The sequence below is a fragment of the Schistocerca americana genome, chromosome 3 (assembly GCF_021461395.2).
Source record: "Schistocerca americana isolate TAMUIC-IGC-003095 chromosome 3, iqSchAmer2.1, whole genome shotgun sequence".
NCBI lineage: Eukaryota > Metazoa > Arthropoda > Insecta > Orthoptera > Acrididae > Schistocerca > Schistocerca americana.
In genome coordinates, this window is record NC_060121.1 from 901,822,976 (window position 1) to 901,844,919 (window position 21,944).

General features: G+C 45.5%; 1 protein-coding gene across 1 annotated transcript; it reads right to left on the bottom strand.

Moving 5' to 3' along the window:
* Nucleotides 1-17,566: 17,566 nt before the first annotated feature.
* On the bottom strand, nucleotides 17,567-18,592 carry LOC124606488 (sodium/potassium-transporting ATPase subunit beta-2-like). Its single transcript, XM_047138469.1, has one exon. It carries the CDS (start codon nucleotides 18,590-18,592, stop codon nucleotides 17,567-17,569), a length of 1,026 nt encoding a protein of 341 aa, XP_046994425.1.
* Nucleotides 18,593-21,944: the final 3,352 nt, after the last annotated feature.

Sequence of the window (21,944 nt, forward strand, 5' to 3'; positions counted from 1 at the left end):
TGAATACTGGAGTGTGACCATGAATGCTCACAGTTGTGGGAACACTTTTGTTTCCATACAAATTGAGATTTTTTCCAGATTACGGAGCAGAGATAGTATCTGTCATCACAGTATTCTTCTGAAAATGAAGCTTAAAAAATTAAAAAGAGAAAGGGCGAGAGAGAGAGAGAGAGAACGCATGACAGAGAGGTAAAAAAAAAAAATAAATAAAAAATCCTACTGTGTGATTACTTTGTCGTTTCTTGGTATGTTGTTACTTTCTTATCTTTTCACCGTAAATGTTGTTGACTTATTATTTCCTGTTCCACTTTCTAATGTTGTGGTACTTCTCTTACTTTCCAGTAACGCACAAGCTTTTGAAATTCCTTACCATTTCTCATCCTTTCGCAGCAGATATTTCTTTTTGTACAGTTCATTCCGCTGGCTGTTCGAGAGCTGATCCTTGCAGAGCCTAATTTTTATCACCCAAATACCAGCAAGCTGACAGTGGTTCAGAGTGGAACTCATTTGAAAATATTTGAAGAAAATCTTCCAGTTAAGACAACTGTCTTACAGCGAAGGAGAACTCCCGAAAACCTTGGTCGGATCTGGGAAATTGCAACTGTTTTAATTAAATTTTTTTCCTGAAACAATCTTGTCCACTTTCCCAGACAAAAATTTAAATTGAATGTGTGTGTGTGTGTGTGTGTGTGCGTTTGTGTGCGGAGAGGGAAGGGAGAAAGAGAGAGAGAGATAGAGAGAGAGAGAGAGAGAAAGAGAGAGAGAAAGAGAGAGAGCCTTAAGATGAATGTTGGCAAAGTGATCTTCCATTGTAGGCTGAATAATTAAAAACTGAGTTTGATTATCTCCATACGAAAGATAAAAGGCTGCACGAAACTATACCTCAATGTGTATCGTGATGAGAGACGACATCTATCATACTGAAAGACACCACAATGGATAAGCTGGCCACTGCGAATCAACAGAGTGCAAGGACGGAAATAAGCGGAGCAGCTTTAACAGAGAAATCTGAGTGCGCTGAATGGGAGCTGCTAACTCCGTTCGCCAGGCAAACATTAACAGCACGCGCTCGCCTCACTGTGTCATTAATAATCCAATAGCCACATTAACGGCACCTGCACTGCCTGGTGCTCCAACTGTATAGCCTAATGAAAATAGCGGCATATCTGTGTTCCTAATGAAAACGTGAAATCCATGTGCAGTTTTGAAGGTGCCCCAGCAGTGAACTACGACAACTGATTTGCTCATCACAAATAAATAGTTTTAAAATTTCTGGCTCTTCCATTAGAGTAGTTTTGCGCTCCAGATAACATTTTCCAGCAATCATAAGTTATTTTACGATTGTTTGATCATTGTGATTTGAATTTTCTTTTGTTTACTTCAAAAATGGTTCAAATGGCTCTAAGCACTATGGGACTTAATATCTGAGTTCATCAGTCTCCTAGACTTAGAACTACTTAAACCTAACTAACCTAAGGACATCACAGTCATCCATGCCCGAGGCAGGAGTCGAACCTGCGAGCGTAGCAGCAGCGCGGTTCCGGACTGAAGCGCCTAGAATCGCTCGGCCACCGCGGCCGGCTTTGGTTTACTGAAATCGCTGCACATGACTCCTGGAATATTTCCTTTCCCAGGGTGAACCTTGTACACAAAGAGCCTATGCTGTTTGATAATAACCTCGATGCCGCCTAGTGTTAGTAGACTCTAACTTGTCTCGCAGTTGTTACAACACCGAAACGAATTCTGCAGAACCAGGGTTCAAATCCTTGTTCAGTATTGCAGGTTTAAGTTTTTCGCAGTTCTATAACTCACTTAAGGAAAATGCCTCGATGGTTTTGGATGGTTTTGCTTTTTTTAGAATATTGGCAGTTTACCCTTTACAGTGCTAGCTTATCTCTCATGAGCTTGTCGTCAATAGCTGTTTCACACCGAATCTTCCTATCATTTCTGTCGTTCCTACAAAGCTACGTGTTATAGTTCTTAATACTGACTCGTCTGTAGTTTGAATGGATTTTCATTTCCCCTTCGTATATCCTGGTTTTGAATCTATATTTTCATCTACATAGATGCTCTGCAATCCACCATACGGCGCGTAGCGGATGTTATTCTGTACCACTACTAGTCATTTCCTTTCCTGCTCTATTCGCAAACAGAGGGTGGGAAAAACGACTGTCTATATGTCTTCGTATGAGCTATAATTTCTCGCATCTTATCTCCGTGGTCCTTAGAAGCCATGTATGTTGCCGGCAGCAGAATCGTCCGACACTCAGTTTCAAATGCCTGTTCTCTAAATTTTCTCAACAGTGTTTCTCGAATAGGATGTCAACTTCCCTTCAGGGGCTTCCATTTCAGCTCCCTAAGCATCTCCGCAACACTTGCGTGTTCTTCGACCCTACTGCTAACAAATTTAGTAGTCCACCTCAGAATTGCTTCGATGTCTGCCTTCGGTCCGACCTGGTAGAGATCCCAAACACTGGAACGGTACTGAGCAATAGGTCGCACAAGCGTCCTATACGCGGTCTCCTTATCAGATCACCCTCACTTTCCCAAAACTCTCTCAATAATCCGAAGTCGACCATTCGCCTTCAATACCATGCTCGTTCCACGTGATATCGCTTTGGAATCTAACGGCCAGATATGAAACTTCATGGCAGATTAAAACTGTGTGCCGGACCGAGTCTCGGTCAGGCACACAGCTTTAATCTGCCAGGAAGTTTCGTATCTGCGCACACTCCGCTGAAGAGTGAAAATCTCATTCTGGTAACGGCCAGATATTTAAACAACGTGACTGTGTCTCGCGGGACACTATTAATTCTGTCTCCGAACGTTAAGGGTTTGTTTTTTCTGCTCGCATTTGCCTACGTTTTTCTGCACCTATCACTAGCTGCCATTCTAGATTAGATTAGAACTTGTTCCATAGATCATGAATACGACATTTCGTAATGATGTGGAACGTGTCAGGTTAATAAAATGTGTCTATACAAGTATTACATTACACAAAATTTTACATGACACAAATGTTTTGAAATTTTGTCTAGGTCATCTTGTATTCTCCTACCATGAGTGAACTTCGACACCTTATCGTAAGCCTCAGCATCATCAACAAACAGCAGCAGATTGCTCCCCACCTTGTCCGGCAAATCATTTGTGTACACTTATAGAGAGCAACAGCGCTCCTATGACGCTTTCCTGGGGCTCTCTTGACGACGCCCTCGCTCACATGAAAATTCACTGTCATTTATATTTTAAGCTGTCTGCCGAAGCTAAGAAAATTTTTATCAGTGACCAATTGTATCCAACATGGCTGTAGATATCAGAGATCCACTCCTTACTATGCAGCAAAATCTTATTTCCAGGAGCTTCCTCCATGTAGAAAACGATTTTGTAGTAGCCTAGTTATTACGTATCTTTCCCAACAACGAGTTACCTCTAATGAGGAGTTATTCGTGCTCTCGCCATGTAAGTCACGAAGACACAGGAACCCGGACAGAAACACCTCGGTAGAAATGTGACCATTGTTGTCTGCCAGTTAACCGAAAAACAATCACACGGATATAAAATGTAATTTTTAATTCTCTGTTCATATGTTATTGTACAGAAAATAATAATATGAATACCAGGAATGCTTAAAACGATTAGAGAATGGTATCCCAGTAACCCGCCAGGTTAGCCGAGAGCGCTAATGCGCTGCTTCCTGTGCTTGGGTAGGCGCGATGGGCCCGGATCGTATCCGCCCGGCGACTTAACGTCGGAGGCCAGTGTGCCGGCCATACTGGATGTGGATTTTAGGCAGTTTTCCACATCCCACTAGGTGAATACCGGGCTGGTCCCCACGTCCCGCCTCAGTTACACGGCTCACAGACATCTGAACACATTCGCACTATTCCATTGATTACAATAGACACAGACAGTTGGGGTACTCTACTTCCTTCCTGGGGGGTACGGGTGGAGGCAGCAAGGGCATCTGACCACCCCTTTAATTAACCTTGCCAAATCCGTTTAACCTTGCTGACCCTGCGTCATTGTGGGAAAAAGGCACAAGCAAAAGAAAGAAAGAAAGAAAGAAAGAATGGTATCACAGTGCAGAAAGTAGACAAATAAAAAAGAAGATACAGACATTGTTTCTTTATTTGCTTTCAAAATAAACTCTATTCGCTACAAAATAAAGCTGCTGGGTAACGCCACGTATATTGCTTTAGTCGATCGAAGCGTTAGTGTACATGCTTTTGGCTATCAGACATTTTGCCCAGACTTTCACGCAACCGACGCAGCTGGCGCTGTGATTATTGCACTGGACCCGCATTAGAGAAGACAAGGATTCAAATCCCGCGAGCCGGTCGTCTAACGCTATGGTTTTCCATGGTTTCCCTGAATCGATTAAAGCAGATGCAGCGATGCTTCGTTGAAAATGATATAGCCGAGGATAACACGCGTTAAGTCTAGTGCCTGACACACATTACAGTGTGTGACGGTGATGATCTGAAATCGATACCATCTCCTAAGTTTCTGATCATTTTCGTGAATTATCGGGGTCATTTTCGTGAATGATCGGGGCCCCGATAATCGGTAACTGAATAGTATAGAATTTTTCTGAGTTTCTCATCACAGTCATTTCGAGAGATGGCGGAGCAGAAAGTGGTATAGGAGCTTACGAAATCAGAATTTTAAAGATCTACCTCTCGGTGTTGCACACTTCTTTTCGTAGGATCTAACATGGAGTTTGATGAACATTTCCATGGCATTCTTAATTTTACTTAACGACCCCTCGACGAAACGCTGTGTTCCTTTTTGGATCTTACGCATCTGCTCTGTTAGTACTATCTGGTAAAGATCTCAAACACTAACGGATCAGTCAGTTAACGGTTCATCTGCCTGTTAATGTGTAATACTTTATACGCGTTAACGTTTGGGTTCGACTGGTATGCCTGCACTAACCATCCTTTCTCTGCTAGTAACGTGATAGTTTTCTGTGATTGTCACTTTCCTGGGCTGACATTCTGAAAATTCAAATTCCATTCATCAGGCGATAGTGACAGCGACAACGTCGAATACTTTCCGGAATATCAAGGAACGCGGTATGAATCTGAGCAACGCTATCTGCAGCATTCTACATCTCAAGATAAACAGAGCGAACTAAGGTAAACTACTATGCAGCGATGTGATATGGAACCAACACGTGAAATCAGTAAAAGGGAAGGAGCTGAGAACAGAACTGGGAAAGTGTAGGGAATTTCTTAGTGAAACTGCATACACGATACGAATAGAAAACAGAATGATATAAAATGTTGTGGTTTTATTTTATTTCATTTCCTACTCATGTTTTCCCACTGTATAATTTTACTATGGTGTCAAAACTGCATTCACAACGTACGTATTTAATTTAATGCCTGTACACATATTTAGAGGTTTCATAATTATTATAAGTCGCTGTCAGTAAAATTTTTATGCTGTTCGTCGTAAATAACCATATTACTTGCTACAAAACATTTATCACTAACGTATGGTCACTTACAATGATCTTGATAGTTTTCCTTACTCACTTGTCAGTGTTTATGTACACACGCTATGGCACTGCTTATAGAAATGCAATAACTGTTCAACCGATATCGCCTGTAAGAATGCTTCCAAGAGGATTTATTTCTGTAAATCTGGAACTGTAATCTTTAATATGTGTATTAGTTCAAAATATAAGTTCTTGAAACTTCCTGGCATGTTAAAACTGTGGGTAGAGCACTTGCCCGCGAAAGGCAAAGGTCCCGAGTTTGAGTCTCGGTCCACCACACAGTTTTAATCTGCCAGGAAGTTTCATATCAGCGCACACGCCGCTCCAGATCGAAAATCTCATTCTGTAAGTTCTTTTTACGCTCTGGATGGATATGTGAGCAACACCACCAACGACATCTAGTTGGTATGGAAGTGACTCGATTTATTTTTGGTTTACTTCTACTTGTTATGTTTTCCACGGTCAAATATCTATCCAAGGAAATTATGCCCTCCTAATGATGTATAAAGACGACGGGTGATGACGTAATCTCTAAAGTTAAAGCTACTGATGAAGCTAAATGACTGTTGGATCGATGTAACAGAGCAGTTTCTTGAAATCAGATACGAATAGAACAGTTTATGGACAGGCGTTCGGACAGGATGGAGATTAAATGCTCACGGACACTGGTTTCATTCGTGTATGGTCGCACTCTCACTTTATGTTCAAGCAAACTGGAGATGGCTTTTTTTCTAACCACAATCACTTAGAAGAGTGGGCTCACTTTATACCACTTTCCAAACCAACAATTAATTATTAATGTACTTTGCAATAACTTTTGTGATTCATGCACATGCTGTCACCATCCAGGCCAGCAAACGCCATTACAATCTTTTACTTTTTTTTGCATATTGGTATTCCCTTTGCTAAGGGTTTATTTTTTGTTTTGTAATTTTTTATTTGTAGCTCACTGTTAATATGAGTTTACATATTGTCATTTTGTCAAAATGGTTCAACTGGCTCTGAGCACTATGGGACTTAACTTCTGAGGTCATCAGTCCCCTAAACTTAGAACTAATTAAACCTAACTAACTTAAGGACACCATACACATCCATGCCTGAGGCAGGATTCGAACTTGCGACCGTAGCGGTCGCGCGGTTCCAGACTGTAGCACCTAGAACATCTCGGCCACACCGGCCGGCGTCATTTTGTCATTTGGGGACAACGAGTCGAGCTGAAGATGTTAGAAAATGGAGTGCCCTGTGGACAAATCGGAACCATTCCGACATATTTTTCTGTTTGAGTTCAATAGAGAGATAACACCAGCGGAGGGAGCCAGAAAAAATTGCGCCGTATGTGGGGATAATGCTTTTGAAAAGGGCCCGGCAAGAAAATAGTTTTCTCGTTTCAAGGAGGAACGTCTTGACATTAGTGACTTCCCACGTTCAGGAGGACCTTCGAGGTTTGATGAAGATCGTTTAAACGCATTAATCCACAATCGTCCACGTAAGTGTTTTCGAGAATTGGGAAATGTGATTAACTGTGATTACATCTCTCAAGTTCCTATTTTTCTTCTAAACGTCATGTACCCATTGTCTATGTGGGATCCAGTGACATACACCTTTAGTCCATCAGTCATTTCCCAGTTACTCAAAGTTCTCTTGCTACAATGAAAACCACCTGCGAAACCACACAAATAACTCTAAGTTCTATCACAATTTAATACCATTTATATACCACCAGAAATATTTGTTCCAACACATACACTCCTGGAAATTGAAATAAGAACACCGTGAATTCATTGTCCCAGGAAGGGGAAACTTTATTGACACATTCCTGGGGTCAGATACATCACATGATCACACTGACAGAACCACAGGCACATAGACACAGGCAACAGAGCATGCACAATGTCGGCACTAGTACAGTGTATATCCGCCTTTCGCAGCAATGCAGGCTGCTATTCTCCCATGGAGACGATCGTAGAGATGCTGGATGTAGTCCTGTGGAACGGCTTGCCATGCCATTTCCACCTGGCACCTCAGTTGGACCAGCGTTCGTGCTGGGCGTGCAGACCGCGTGAGACGACGCTTCATCCAGTCCCAAACATGCTCAATGGGGGACAGATCCGGAGATCTTGCTGGCCAGGGTAGTTGACTTACACCTTCTAGAGCACGTTGGGTGGCACGGGATACATGCGGACGTGCATTGTCCTGTTGGAACAGCAAGTTCCCTTGCCGGTCTAGGAATGGTAGAACGATGGGTTCGATGACGGTTTGGATGTACCGTGCACTATTCAGTGTCCCCTCGACGATCACCAGTGGTGTACGGCCAGTGTAGGAGATCGCTCCCCACACCATGATGCCGGGTGTTGGCCCTGTGTGCCTCGGTCGTATGCAGTCCTGATTGTGGCGCTCACCTGCACGGCGCCAAACACGCATACGACCATCATTGGCACCAAGGCAGAAGCGACTCTCATCGCTGAAGACGACACGTCTCCATTCTTCCCTCCATTCACGCCTGTCGCGACACCACTGGAGGCGGGCTGCACGATGTTGGGGCGTGAGCGGAAGACGGCCTAACGGTGTGCGGGACCGTAGCCCAGCTTCATGGAGACGGTTGCGAATGGTCCTCGCCGATACCCCAGGAGCAACAGTGTCCCTAATTTGCTGGGAAGTAGCGGTGCGGTCCCCTACGGCACTGCGTAGGATCCTACGGTCTTGGCGTGCATTCGTGCGTCGCTGCGGTCCGGTCCCAGGTCGACGGGCACGTGCACCTTCCGCCGACCACTGGCGACAACATCGATGTACTATGGAGACCTCACGCCCCACGTGTTGAGCAATTCGGCGGTACGTCCACCCGGCCTCCCGCATGCCCACTATACGCCCTCGCTCAAAGTCCGTCAACTGCACATACGGTTCACGTCCACGCTGTCGCGGCATGCTACCAGTGTTAAAGACTGCGATGGAGCTCCGTATGCCACGGCAAACTGGCTGACACTGACGGCGGCGGTGCACAAATGCTGCGCAGCTAGCGCCATTCGACGGCCAACACCGCGGTTCCTGGTGTGTCCGCTGTGCCGTGCGTGTGATCATTGCTTGTACAGCCCTCTCGCAGTGTCCGGAGCAAGTATGGTGGGTCTGACACACCGGTGTCAAAGTGTTCTTTTTTCCATTTCCAGGAGTGTATATTCAACACCTCTAAACAAAGATTTCCAGAATCCTTTGAAACTTACATCGGTAACAATATTTTTATGACGAAAATTCTTTGTACTTTTTGGTAATGTTTCTCTTTTGTAGTACGATCCTCACAAATAATAGTTTCGAGACGCCATATTTGTTTAAGAGCGTGACGGTATCCATGTGATGTGTTACGACAGTGAAAGGAATCTGTGACGAGTGGAGGTACTCTGTTTTACTTATTTTATTTTTACCGTTAGATATACGTTTAGTTTATTGTCAGAAAAAGTCATAACCACGCTCTGAAATAGTGTTTCGTTTCTCCACCAGAGAGTGTCATAATTTCCTCCAAAAATCGTAACAAACACATACATATGTCATACTAACAGATGTAAATCCACCTGATGATGGAGGTTTAAACCTTTGAAACGCGTCATGGAGATAAAGGAACAGTGAGTGATAACAGTAAAGGAGTTATTTAATTTGAAGCTGGATATTATAAATATGGTGACACTACTGGGCAGCCGCCATTGCTGCTATGTTAAATCTGTATTGCATAAACAACAAATGAGCTCGAATTGACTCTCAATCCGTTTCAGGAGGGCCAATCTGCTATGCAAAACAAATGCTGGCATTGAAATACTTACGTTTCTCTCCACAGTCGTGCATCACTCTTTTAGTAGCGGACCAAAACTCATTGATTGTGGCGATTTTACCGCCGGCCGGAGTGGCCGAGCGGTTCTAGGCGCTACAGTCTGGAACCGCGCGACCGCTACGGTCGCAGGTTCGAATCCTGCCTCGGGCATGGATGTGTGTGATGTCCTTAGGTTAGTTAGGTTTAAGTAGTTCTAAGTTCTAGGGTACTTGTGACCTCAGCAGTTGAGTCCCATAGTGCTCAGAGCCATTTGAACCATTTTTGAACCGATTTTACCGCCACTCCCATCATTAAGACACTTCCACTATCTCTTCTTGCTAATCACATATGACAAATATCATTTGATTATTCACCAAAGAGCAGGAGAAATTAAGCAACACATTCGAAACCAGCAACACTGGCATGTCTGTCAGGCTGCGGAAGCACTGGCCCTGCAAGCACACCCACTTTGGTAACTACACATAAACACTCCCCGGTGACAGTAGTAAAAACAGTTGTTTTGTATACAGCTCCAATGGACACTAGAAATGTGGGCGGCCCCTGAGTTACCTACGAGTGGTCACTGTACGATCCCTAGAGGCAAGGCAAACGCAATACTACTTACTTCCGCCTTGTGACAACAAGTAGGCCGAACCATATCCACCCGCTGGAGCGCTATTTAAGCAGCCATCCAACCGCAGAGCCCTTAGTTCCAACTGCCTCAACAGGCTGGAAGTTGACACCTGTGCGGTCACTGCCAGCAGTCAGGTGTTCGTCTGCGAGCCTCCGTCTCTCCGTCATGGGCCTCCCATTGACTCTGCGCGTCAGTACTTGGGTTCCGCGTATTGTTCTTACTTTTGTGACTGTGATCAAGGACTGCCGTGTGAGGTTTGGTCTGTCTAAACCTAGACTTGTACTAAACACTCTGCAATGATCAAGTCTGAGCCTGATATACAGGTACTCACTTCAAGTGTTAGTATGGTTGACACGAACTGCGGGAGACAGCAACTCAGTGTCACTTATCGATCAAGAAGATCATTTATTTATATTCAGTTGATTTTCTTAACTGAGGACATTAACGGTCAGTCATCAATCTTGTGCTTATTAAAATAAAAGCCACGCGGGATTAGGCGAGCGGTCTGAGGCACTGGAGTCGTGGACTGTGCGGCTGGTCCCGGCGGGGGTTCGAGTCCTCCCTCGGGCATGCGTGTGTGTGTTTGTCCTTAGGGTAACTTAGGTTAAGTAGTGGGTAAGCTTAGAGACTGATGACCTTAGCAGTTAAGTCCCATAAGATTTCACACACATTTGAACATTAAAATAAAATGTTTACCCTTTTATCTCTAATTGGGAATTTTATCTCCTCTTGTGAATCCACGTACGGTCACCACAATATTCATTCTCTTTTCGTAAACATCTGTGGTCGCCACAGTCCATTATGTCCGGCGTGTGAGTAAACTCGCTGCCCATGCCTTGGACATTCCTGCTAAGCTCCTGTGCTGAGCCGCTACCAGCATGATAGTAGCATCTCGCGCTAACCTGACCCCCCCCCCCCCCCCCTCGCATGCTGAGTTAAGCCACGTCCACAACAACCTCACCGCACTGTGCCGTGCCCCGGAAAACCACGGAGAGATGCTCGACGCACCGCTGCTCGGTTTAAAAACGAACAGGTTCTGTTCTGCGTCGGTGCATCACAGGAAATGGTTGGTTCGTGGGCGGCTCTGGACGCGTCTTTTGTTTTCCCTTTTCATTGACGCGCGAACACACTGGAACGTTGCTGCGCAATTACGGACACTCTGCTCCATTCTCTGATGGTCTTCACCGTTCTATGCTGCTCTGCGCCGCGCATTTTTGCGTGGTGCGGCTTCTTCGGTGTGGATGTGGCGTTAACTGCCTGGGCTGCAACTCTGTCTTCTCGACCGATCCCACCACCTACACCGTCAAACACACATTATAGCCTCTGGTAACATCACCAAGCCATCAGCAAAAGAAAAGTTCCATGCAGAAACGTAAACATTACACTGAGGTGACAAAAGTCACTGTACAGGGCTATTACAAATGATTGAAGCGATTTCATAAATTCACTGTAGCTCCATTCATTGACATATGGTTACGACACACTACAGATACGTAGAAAAACTCATAAAGTTTTGTTCGGATGAAGCCGCACTTCAGGTTTCTGCCGCCAGAGCGCTCGAGAGCGCAGTGAGACAAAATGGCGACAGGAGCCGAGAAAGCGTATGTCGTGCTTGAAATGCACTCACATCAGTCAGTCATAACAGTGCAACGACATTTCAGGACGAAGTTCAACAAAGATCCACCAACTGCTAACTCCATTCGGCGATGGTATGCGCAGTTTAAAGCTTCTGGATGCCTCTGTAAGGGGAAATAAACGGGTCGGCCTGCAGTGAGCGAAGAAACGGTTGAACGCGTGCGGGCAAGTTTCACGCGTAGCCCGCGGAAGTCGACGAATAAAGCAAGCAGGGAGCTAAACGTACCACAGCCGACGGTTTGGAAAATCTTACGGAAAAGGCTAAGCAGAAGCCTTACCGTTTACATTTGCTACAATCCCTGACACCCGATGACAAAGTCAAACGCTTTGAATTTTCGGCACGGTTGCAACAGCTCATGGAAGAGGATGCGTTCAGTGGGAAACCTGTTTTCAGTGATGAAGCAACATTTTTTCTTAATGGTGAAGTGAACAGACACAATGTGCGAATCTGGGAGGTAGAGAATCCTCACGCATTCATGCAGCAAATTCGCAATTCACCAAAAGTTAACGTGTTTTGTGCAATCTCACGGTTTAAAGTTTACGGCCCCTTTTTCTTCTACGAAAAAAACGTTACAGGACACGTGTATCTGGACATGCTGGAAAATTGGCTCATGCCACAACTGGAGACCGACAGCGCCGACTTTATCTTTCAACAGGATGGTGCTCCACCGCACTTCCATCATGGTGTTCGGCATTTCTTAAACAGGAGATTGGAAAATCGATGGATCGGTCGTGGTGGAGATCATGATCAGCAATTCATGTCATGGCCTCCACGCTCTCCCGACTTAACCCCATGCGATTTCTTTCTGTGGGGTTATGTGAAAGATTCAGTGTTTAAACCTCCTCTACCAAGAAACGTGCCAGAACTGCGAGCTCGCATCAACGATGCTTTCGAACTCATTGATGGGGACATGCTGCGCCGAGTGTGGGAGGAACTTGATTATCGGCTTGATGTCTGCCGAATCACTAAAGGGGCACATATCGAACATTTGTGAATGCCTAAAAAAACTTTTTGTGTTTTTGTATGTGTGTGCAAATCATTATAAAAATCACTCAAATAATAAAGTTATTGTAGAGCTGTGAAAGCGCTTCAATCATTTGTAATGACCCTGTATATCTTCTAATATGGTGTCGGACCACCTTTCGCCCATGCGGCAACTCGATGTGGCGTGGACTCAACAAACCCTTGGAAGTCCCCTGCAGAAATATAGGTCCAAGCTGCATCTATAGCTGTCTATAATCGCGAAAGTGTTGACAGTGCAGGATCTTGTACACGAACTGACCTCTCGATTATGTCACATGTTGGGAGATTTGGCTGGCCATCTCAAATCAAATGTGCAAATGTGCGTCAAATCTTATGGGTCTTAACTGCTAAGGTCATCAATTCTTAAGCTTACAAGCTACTTAACCTAAATTTCCTAAGGACAAACACACACACCCATGCCCAAGGGATGACTCGAAACTCTGCGGGGACCAGCCGCACAGTCCATGACTGCACCGCCCTAGACCGCTCGGCTAATCCCGCGTAGCTCGCCAATTCATTTGCTCAAACTGTCTAAGACTGTTCTTCAAACCAGTCGTGAACAATTGTGGCCCAGTGACATGGCGTATTGTCACCCATAAAAATTCCGTCTCTGTTTGGGAAGATGAAGTCCATGAAGGGCTGCCAATGGTCTTCTAGAGTCCAACCCATATGGTCACGAGCCCAGGAGAGGTGCTACAGGCGATGTCGTGCTGTTAGCAAAGGAACTCCAATCGGTCGCCTGCTGCCTGTAGTGGCACCACAGTTTAATATAGGGATGTTAGATTTGGTTCAATATTTTGGAGCTCACAAATTACAGCCAGGTGCAGGCCGGATTACAGTAAGTTACGCTGACCAGCGGTTGCATAGTGGAATGGAGGCCACAGGGCCGTCAAACCGCTGAAAAGAGTAAACGCAGTGGTTCGCATGTCGCAAGCTATAGGCTGAAGGGGCCAGCTGACGCAACCGGGATTTGGGGCGCACGTGACTCGGAGCGATGCGTTAGCAAAACAGAGGCGCACAGCCGAGTATAAATAGGTGTTGTTTTCTAACGACATTCAATTGATGTGTGGCAGCTCTCCTGGACGGCAGGGCATGTCAGTCCACCGTGCTACATGCAGCAACAGATGGGGCGACAGCGTCCGAGTCTATGGGGGGTCGTTGGTTTGACGCTCTGCGGCTGTGTGGGTGCGCAGCCAGCCAGGCCACTCTTCGGCTCGCTACCGCGGGCTGTCGTCTGGGCTCCCGACACACGCCGGACACTTCCATGACAAGGGCCGGAGATTTGGATGCCAGATCATGGACCATCATTGCTGCCATGTTCCCAGGTATGCCAGCAAGGAAGAAGCAGCAGCAGGGCAGCCTACAGGTCCCAGCGGACCAGCGTGGAATCAACGGGGACGGTGGCCGCTGAGTTGGCTGCCGGTTCTTATGGTTCAAATGGCTCTGAGCTCTATGGGACTTAACATCGGAGGTCATCAGTCCTCTAGAAGTTAGAACTACTTAAACCTAACTAACCTAAGGACAGCACACACATCCATGCCCGAGGCAGGATTCGAACCTGCTTCCATAGCGATTGCGCGGTTCCAGACTGAAGTGCCTAGGAACCGCTCGGCCACACTGGCCGGCTCGGTTGCTGGTGCGGTCATCCTGAAGTAGTCGGAAATTTGCAGCTGGCGAACAAGGCCGGCACGACACAGCGTTGCGTCGCTGGGGCAGTGGCCTCAGCAATGCGGGGCCTGTGACGCGGACCGAGGTGAACGGAGCTCTGCAGTAGAAATGAATAAATCATTTGGAAAGTTCTCGCCGAGTTTTAATATGGCACCTATTGGCACCCACCCACTACATCTGGTGTCAATACGACGCATTTGGCGCCCAATGCCACAACATCTGGTAGCAGTCACAACATGCCATAGCCCATTAACACGAAATTTCGCCACCCTGTCATAACAGATTGTGCGTGGTACATTTCATATTCATTTCTGTGGTTATTTCACGCAGTGTTACTTGTCTACTAGCACTGGCAACTCTACAGAAATGCCACTGTGCTCAGTCCTTAAGTGATGGCTGTCGGCTGCTGCATTGTCAAGTGGTGTGAGGTACTGCCTAAGATTTGATATTTTCGGCTCCTCTTGACGGTGTGAGTCTACGAATACTGAATTCTCTAAAGATTTCCGCAATGGAATGTCCCATGCGTCTAGATCTATCTACCACTCAGCGATCAAAGTCTGTTAATTCCGGTCGAGTGGCCATAATCATATCGGATATATTTTCACGTGAATCACCTGAGTACAAATGACAGCTCCTCCAATGCACTGCTCTTTTATGTCTTTTGTCCGCGATACTACCGCCATCTTTATATATGCATATCGCTATCCCATGACTTTTCGTCGCCTCAGTGTCTTCTCAATGTACAGACTTAAAGCAAATGACAAGACGGTGTTGTGTGAATGTTGGTTCAGCGTAATTGTACAGAGCTATAAGTACAATGAATACCCTCTTATTACAGACTCAATTTTTTCTCTGTGAAGATTGTATATAGCCATGGTGCTCCATTAAATAATTTTTAAATCCGTAGACAAACGAAAAAATTTCACGTATGTCACATGTGTACACTTCTCTCCACTAATCTTTATTTCCTGGTTTTTGTTTATTTTTTGTTTTGTTTTAGGGCGCAGAAACAACTAAGGCCATACGCGCCTGCATCAGAACCAGAACACGAAGACGAAAAATGAATTCAATTCGACTACACGTTATCCCCAAGCGACGAAAGGAAAGACAGCTAAAAACAAGAACTTGGAGAAAAGTCGATAGAGATAATGGGGTTCCTGACCTAAAGATTAAATGTCCTTCACCATATTCCTACGACGAATAAAAAGTAGAAAGTGGGTGACAGCCCGAGCGTCGTTCGCAAAAGGGCCGATAAGTGAAACCGCAAATTTAAGTTAGCACGTAAGTACTTAAAAAAAGGGATTTCAGTCAGTAAATGGCAAACCGTCAAAGGTTGAGGACAACGAGCACAAAGTGGTGGGGGATCACCACTTAACAAATGGCCATGGCTAAAAAGACAGTGCCCGGTACGCAACCTATGTCATCGTGCCGAGAGGGTCGAGAGGAGTCGTCCAAGCCGCTGGGAGAGGTTTGATTGCCCGGAGCTTCTTCCCATAAAGAGACGACCAGTGGTGATGTCAAAATGACACAATCTGTTGACAGACGGCAACAGAGATCATCGGAGGGAATGGAGGAACTAACGGGCAGAGGTAGAAGGACTACAGCGGCCTCGGATCCCGCCGGACGAACGTGACCAGGGACCCACATAAACATCACAGTGGCTCCACCAAGAGTGAACAAGTGAAAGCTTTCCTGGACCGTTATACGGTGTACAGCACACAGAGTTTTATTTATTCACTAATGACTAGCTTCTGACCGCTCCATTATCAAATAATTCTTAGGAACAAATTATAGCCGGCCGTTGTGGCCGAGCGGTTCTAGGCGCTTCAGTCTGGAACCGCGTTACCGCTACGGTCGCAGGTTCGAATCCTGCCTCGGGCATGGATGTGTGTGATGTCCTTAGGTTAGTTATGTTTAAGTAGTTCTAAGTTTTAGGGGACTGATGACCTCACATGTTAAGTCCTATAGTGCTCAGAGCCATTTGAACCATTTGGAGAAATTACAGTAGATGTTACAATACACAGCAGTGAAAGCATAAAGAAATTTCAATATAGTCCGAAGGTAGATGCCATGGGTCTTGCGTTACAACAAGACGTGCATTCGAGCAACAAAACATGTCAACGTGGCACTATGCAATATAGCGCCAACACATGAACATCGCAGTATGTCAAAACGTAAACTGAATCTGAGGGATAGCTCCAGTATGTTAGTACTTTCTCTCTTATCCTGGCTCCATGTTCTGGTTCCTTGTTCTGTGGTTTACGTAAGTAGGGCAAGGGGTCGCTAATGGCGGCATGCTTCAAAGGACTGTGGCTTTTTACTACAACAGAAATAAAGTTTACAAAATCATTGGCAAAATGCAATCTTAACAAGTTACAAACTGTCAACATTATAAAATATAGAAAATTAAAAATACATCAGGTACTACGTCGCCGAACATGGTGTATTCTAAAACTATTCTAAAACTATCACGCAGGGAACTAGGGAAGACTTTATGGCAGATCAACTCCAATAAAAACTTGTTATCAAAACATAGCCTGATGTGAGGCGTCCGTATCGTACGGGCATGGTGTCACATATTATATGAGAAGATATAGCTGTACCTATAATTTTCCTGCACATCAAATGTAAACGGAACAGTAAGTGTCGTAAATACCGAAGTAAATATATAAAATGATAAAAATAATAAAATAAAAAGTACGGCGAAATCAACTGAAATGTGCGTGGGGCTCCCGCTGAGTTGACAGGTGTCCTGGTAAAAAATGTTTTTAGATGCCGCCACTTCGGCGGCCTGAGTGTCGGTGAGAGAGAAATGAAAAGTTACGGTAGCCCTTATACAATAAGGTATGTTCTTTTGTATCTATGTTCTTTTGTATCTTTGACAAAGACAACAAGTTTCTTTGGCAGAAGCGTTGTGCTAACAGGACAAAGCATAAAGAGAGAAAATTGAGTAACTATTGATAAAGCAGAAATACCAAAATTTGTGGGAGTTGCAAAGGAGTATAACCCCAGATTAGGACATTTACATGAAAAGCATAATATGCCTCACAGCTGTAATGTCATCGTATTACAAGAATTTCAAGTAAAATCTAAAATGGAATTAAATTTACACCACATGACACAACAATAAATTAAATCATTTTAAGTTTAATTGTTTACTGACAACACGAGTCACTCATAATGAGAATACTGTATTCGAAATAGTTCTGATTAATTTATTTTTTAAAATTTACACTTCTGCTGTGTGCTTCAATGTTAAATACAAAGAAAAATTACACGAGACAAAATGCCATAGCTAATTTCCGTATATTACTCGACCCTGAGTTGAAAGTACCCCATCCCAAGTACTTCTTCCCTACTGTGCACGATATTGCGCGCCCATGCCTTACACTCAACCTTTATAGTCACTCCACGCTTTGGTCTGTTAAATCTAACGGCTACCAGCGGACTGAGGTAACCTCTCTGGTTACGATACGGGTAGAAGTAACCGGGGAACCCCCGAGCTGGTACGTATGAGAGAGAACCCATATTTCTCGCGTCTCTAGTGTCGAAACCTCCGCAGGACACCCAAACAACATTCCGCCGCTTCTCGTCACCTACTGACTGAATGTGCGTCCGGAGGTCTTCTGGCATTTCCTCCGGTAAGTCGGAAGTGCGATTGTAGAACTTAGGCTCCCAGGCGTAGATTCTGTTGAGCTTGATGAAAACGCACGGAGAACCCGTACCGTAACCGTACCCTTCTCGACTCGTGCACCGACGCCACTGCGAGATGTTCACTTTGCACACTTTGTGAGTGGGTGCAAAGTTACCGAAATCGCAGTCGTAATAATGGTCCGTCTCCTGCGCAGCGTCGCTGTACGGTTCCAGAAACAGGTCTAGCTCCTTCGTCAAGTCTCTGATGGCGTGGATGTCACCCAGTCGATACGTTATTAGAGCGCGCTGTTCGTCCGTCACCGGCCGGAAACCTAGGCCCGGCGACGACCCCACCAAAGACTGGTCTAGTTTGTGCTTCGGTTCCGTCAAACTGAGAGTGGAATAAAAGGCCTCCATGCAGAGCATGAACAGGGCAGCGACTCCCAGGTAGAAGAAGACGTAGAAGACGAACTTGCAGAGTCCGACGGCCGGCGACTCGCCCCCGCGCTGCCCTCGGGCCAGGAACTCGCGCTCCTGCAGCTGTTTCTCCCGCAGCAGCTCCAGGCTGTCCCGCACGCTGACGACCCAGCCGAGGCGCCGCCACTCGTCCTCCGGGTCGCTGCTACTCGCTAGATGCTGGCGCGCGACCGTCATTTGTTGTTCTCGCGGTCGCGCTTGCGGCTCGCCTCCTGCCTGCTTCATCAAGGCACCGCGACGTTCGTTGCGACGTTCAACAGATTACAGTCCCAAAATCGCAGCACGAACAGTGTTTCGAAGTGGGTAACGTACGACCTACAATTCAATTTACAGAGTGAGCGTTTCCATAGTTTCCGTATTTAACAAGTGAAGTGTTTCCATGGTTACTAGCTACACTGGCCATTAAAATTGCTACACCATGAAGATCACGTGCTACAGACGCGAAATTTAACCGACAGGAAGAAGATGCTGTGATATGCAATTCATTAGGTTTTCAGAGCATTCAAACAGGGTTGCGCCGGTGGCGACACCTACAACGTGCTGACATGAGGAAAGTTTCCAACCGATTTCTCATACATAAACAGCAGTTGACCGGCGTTGACTGGTGAAACGTTGTCGTGATGCCTCGTGTAAGGAGGAGAAATGCGTACCATCACGTTTCCAACTTTGATAAATGTCGGGTTGTAGCCTATCGCGATTGCGGTTTATCGTATCGCGATATTGCTGTTCGCGTTGGTTGAGATCCAATGACTGTTAGCAGAATATGGAATCGGTGGGTTCAGGAAGGTAATACGGAACGCCGTGCTGGATCCCAACGGCCTCGTATCACTAGCAGTCGTGATGACAGGAATCTTATCCGCAAGGCTGTAACGGATCGTGCAGCCACGTCTCGATCCCTGAGTCAACAGATGGGGACGTTTGCAAGACAACAACCATCTGCACGAACAGTTCGACGACGTTTGCAGCAGCATGGACTATTAGCTCGGAGTCCATGGCTGCGGTTACCCTTGACGCTGCGTCTCAGACAGGAGCGTCTTCGATGGTGTACTCAACAACCAACCTGGGTGCACGAATGGGAAAACGTCATTGTTTCGCATGAATCCAGGTTCTGATGGTCGCATCCGTGTTTGGTGACATCGCGGTGAACGCACAATTGAAGCGTGTATTCGTCATCGCCATACTGGCGTATCATCCGGCGTGATGGTATGTGGTGCCATTGGCTACACGTCTCGGTCACCTCTTGTGCGCACTGACGGCACTTTGAACAGTGGACATTACATTTCAGATATGGTACGACCGAGGCTCTACCCTTCATTCGATCCCTGCGAAACCCTATATTTCAGCAGGATAATGCTCGACCGCATGTTGCAGGTCCTGTACGAGCCTTTCTGGATACGGAAAATGCTCCACTGCTGTCCTGGCCACCACATTCTCCAGATCTCTCACCAACTGAAAACGTCTGGTCAATGGTGGCCGAGCAACTGGCTCGTCACAATAGTCACTACTGTTGATGAACTGTGGTACCGTGTTGAAGGTGCATGGGCAGCTGTACCTGTACACGCCATCCAAACTCTGTTTGAGTCAATGCCCAGGCTTTCCTAGGCCGTTGTTAGTGACAGAGGTGGTTGTTCTGGGTACTGATTTCGCAGGATGTATCCACCCCAATTGAGTGACAATTTGCCGGCCGCGGTGGTCATGCGGTTCTAGGCGCTGCAGTCCGGAACCGCGGGACAGCTACGGTCGCAGGTTCGAATCCTGCCTCGGGCATGGATGTGTGTGATGTCCTTAGGTCAGTTAGGTTTAAGTAGTTCTAAGTTCTAGGGGACTGATGACCTAAGATGTTAAGTCCCATAGTGCTCAGAGCCATTTGAACCATTTGAGTGACAATTTAATCGCATGTCAGCTCTAGTATAATATATTTGTGCAATGAATACCCGTTTATCATCTGCATTTCTTCTTGGTATAGCAATTTTAATGGCCAGTAGTGTAAAATCACTCAATATTGGAAAGGCCTCTGGACTGGATGGCTTATCTGTGAGATTCCACAGTCATTTTCCACGTCCAGATGGACTCCCAATAACGGTTTACAGAGAGATGTAATGCCTCTCTCACTTGAGTGTAGATGGCTATTCAGTTGCCCCTACCGATGTCATTTTATACAACCTGCAATATATATTAGGCGGTCTCCGAAAACCACGCGCGAGATTTTCGTAGTCTCTCGCTCGCTATGCCCAAACTATTGAATCTACGGACAAACTGATAAGGATCATTTCATAGGGAATTTAATTAGTTAAATTTTGCACTTACATCGTTTTCACTGGAGCCCATGGTTTCCACGTTATTCGGAAAACAACTTACAAAAGCGATCTTCAAACTCGACTACACCTCCACATTCTGTCACCACGAGTCAGGATTCTTCGTATTTTGTTCGTGGCGCTCCATCCTACCACTGTACCAAAATTTCCGACCACACGAACAATTACCGATATTCCACCTTTGTTGTCTCTTTTGACTGGGTTATTACGCCACCAACATAATCGGCTATTTCGTTAACATTACTCATTGTAGCGGACAATCTAAGGAAAACGACTTCTGTAAACGTTACGCTAAAACAAATTAGGTTGACAATTCTGTTCAAACTTAACCCTTACAAGTACAAAACTTTTGTATTCTGAAGGACTGACGGATACGATGACGTAATTGTTTATTTCACGCTGTTAAAATTCTCAAAATTGTGACGTAAAATTTACACAAACGTAAAAATGGTCGAATGACCTAAATAATTCGTGCAGGTGCAAATTTCTTTTGTAAAGTGGTACGAAGGAGAGACATGTACAATAGACCAGAAATTTTGACTCGTGAGGGGTGAGTGTGGGGTGGAGGCGCATTTCAAGGTCGCTTTCGTACGTTTTTCTTGAATAACTCGAAAATTACGATCTCAAGCGAAAACGTGTCCCAATACAAAATTTCCGACTGTATGTTCATGTTCATTTTTTCTGTAGGCAAATAAATTGTTCTAAGTGAGCGAGAGAATATAAAAATGTCGCACGTGGTTTTTTAAGGCCAGGATGTAATTGTGCATTGAATAAAATGACATTGGAAGGGGCAACTGAATCACGCTGTGTATGTAACAGACGAGAGACGTGTTTCGGTCGGTACTTGCGGTCTAATGATCGCCTTGAGAACCACATGAGGGAATGTGTACCATAAGCAGTTTCCTCAGTTTTCTGCAGTTTTTAATGTTGTTACACATGACCTTGTGTTTTGAGCAGCACCCGTTAATATTTCGCTACACATGACCTTGTGTTTTGAGCAGCACCCGTTAATATTTCGCCTCGTGGAGTGGCCGCGCGGTTTGATGCCCCACGCACGGATTGCGCGGCTACTCCAGCCGGAGGCGTGAGTCTTCCCTCGGGCATGGGTGTGTGTGTTGTTCTTAGCATGAGTTAGTTTAAGTAGTGTGTAAGTCTGGGGACCGATGACCTCAGCAGTTTGGTTTCTAGGCAATTCACACATTTTTACATTAATATTTCATGTTGTACACATTTAAATACGACGTCATGAAAATGTGGAATAC

What these genes read in the sequence shown, in the direction of transcription:
- LOC124606488 (XM_047138469.1), bottom strand. Translation starts at nt 18,592, where the DNA reads ATGAAGCAGGCAGGAGGCGAGCCGCAAGCGCGACCGCGAGAACAACAA.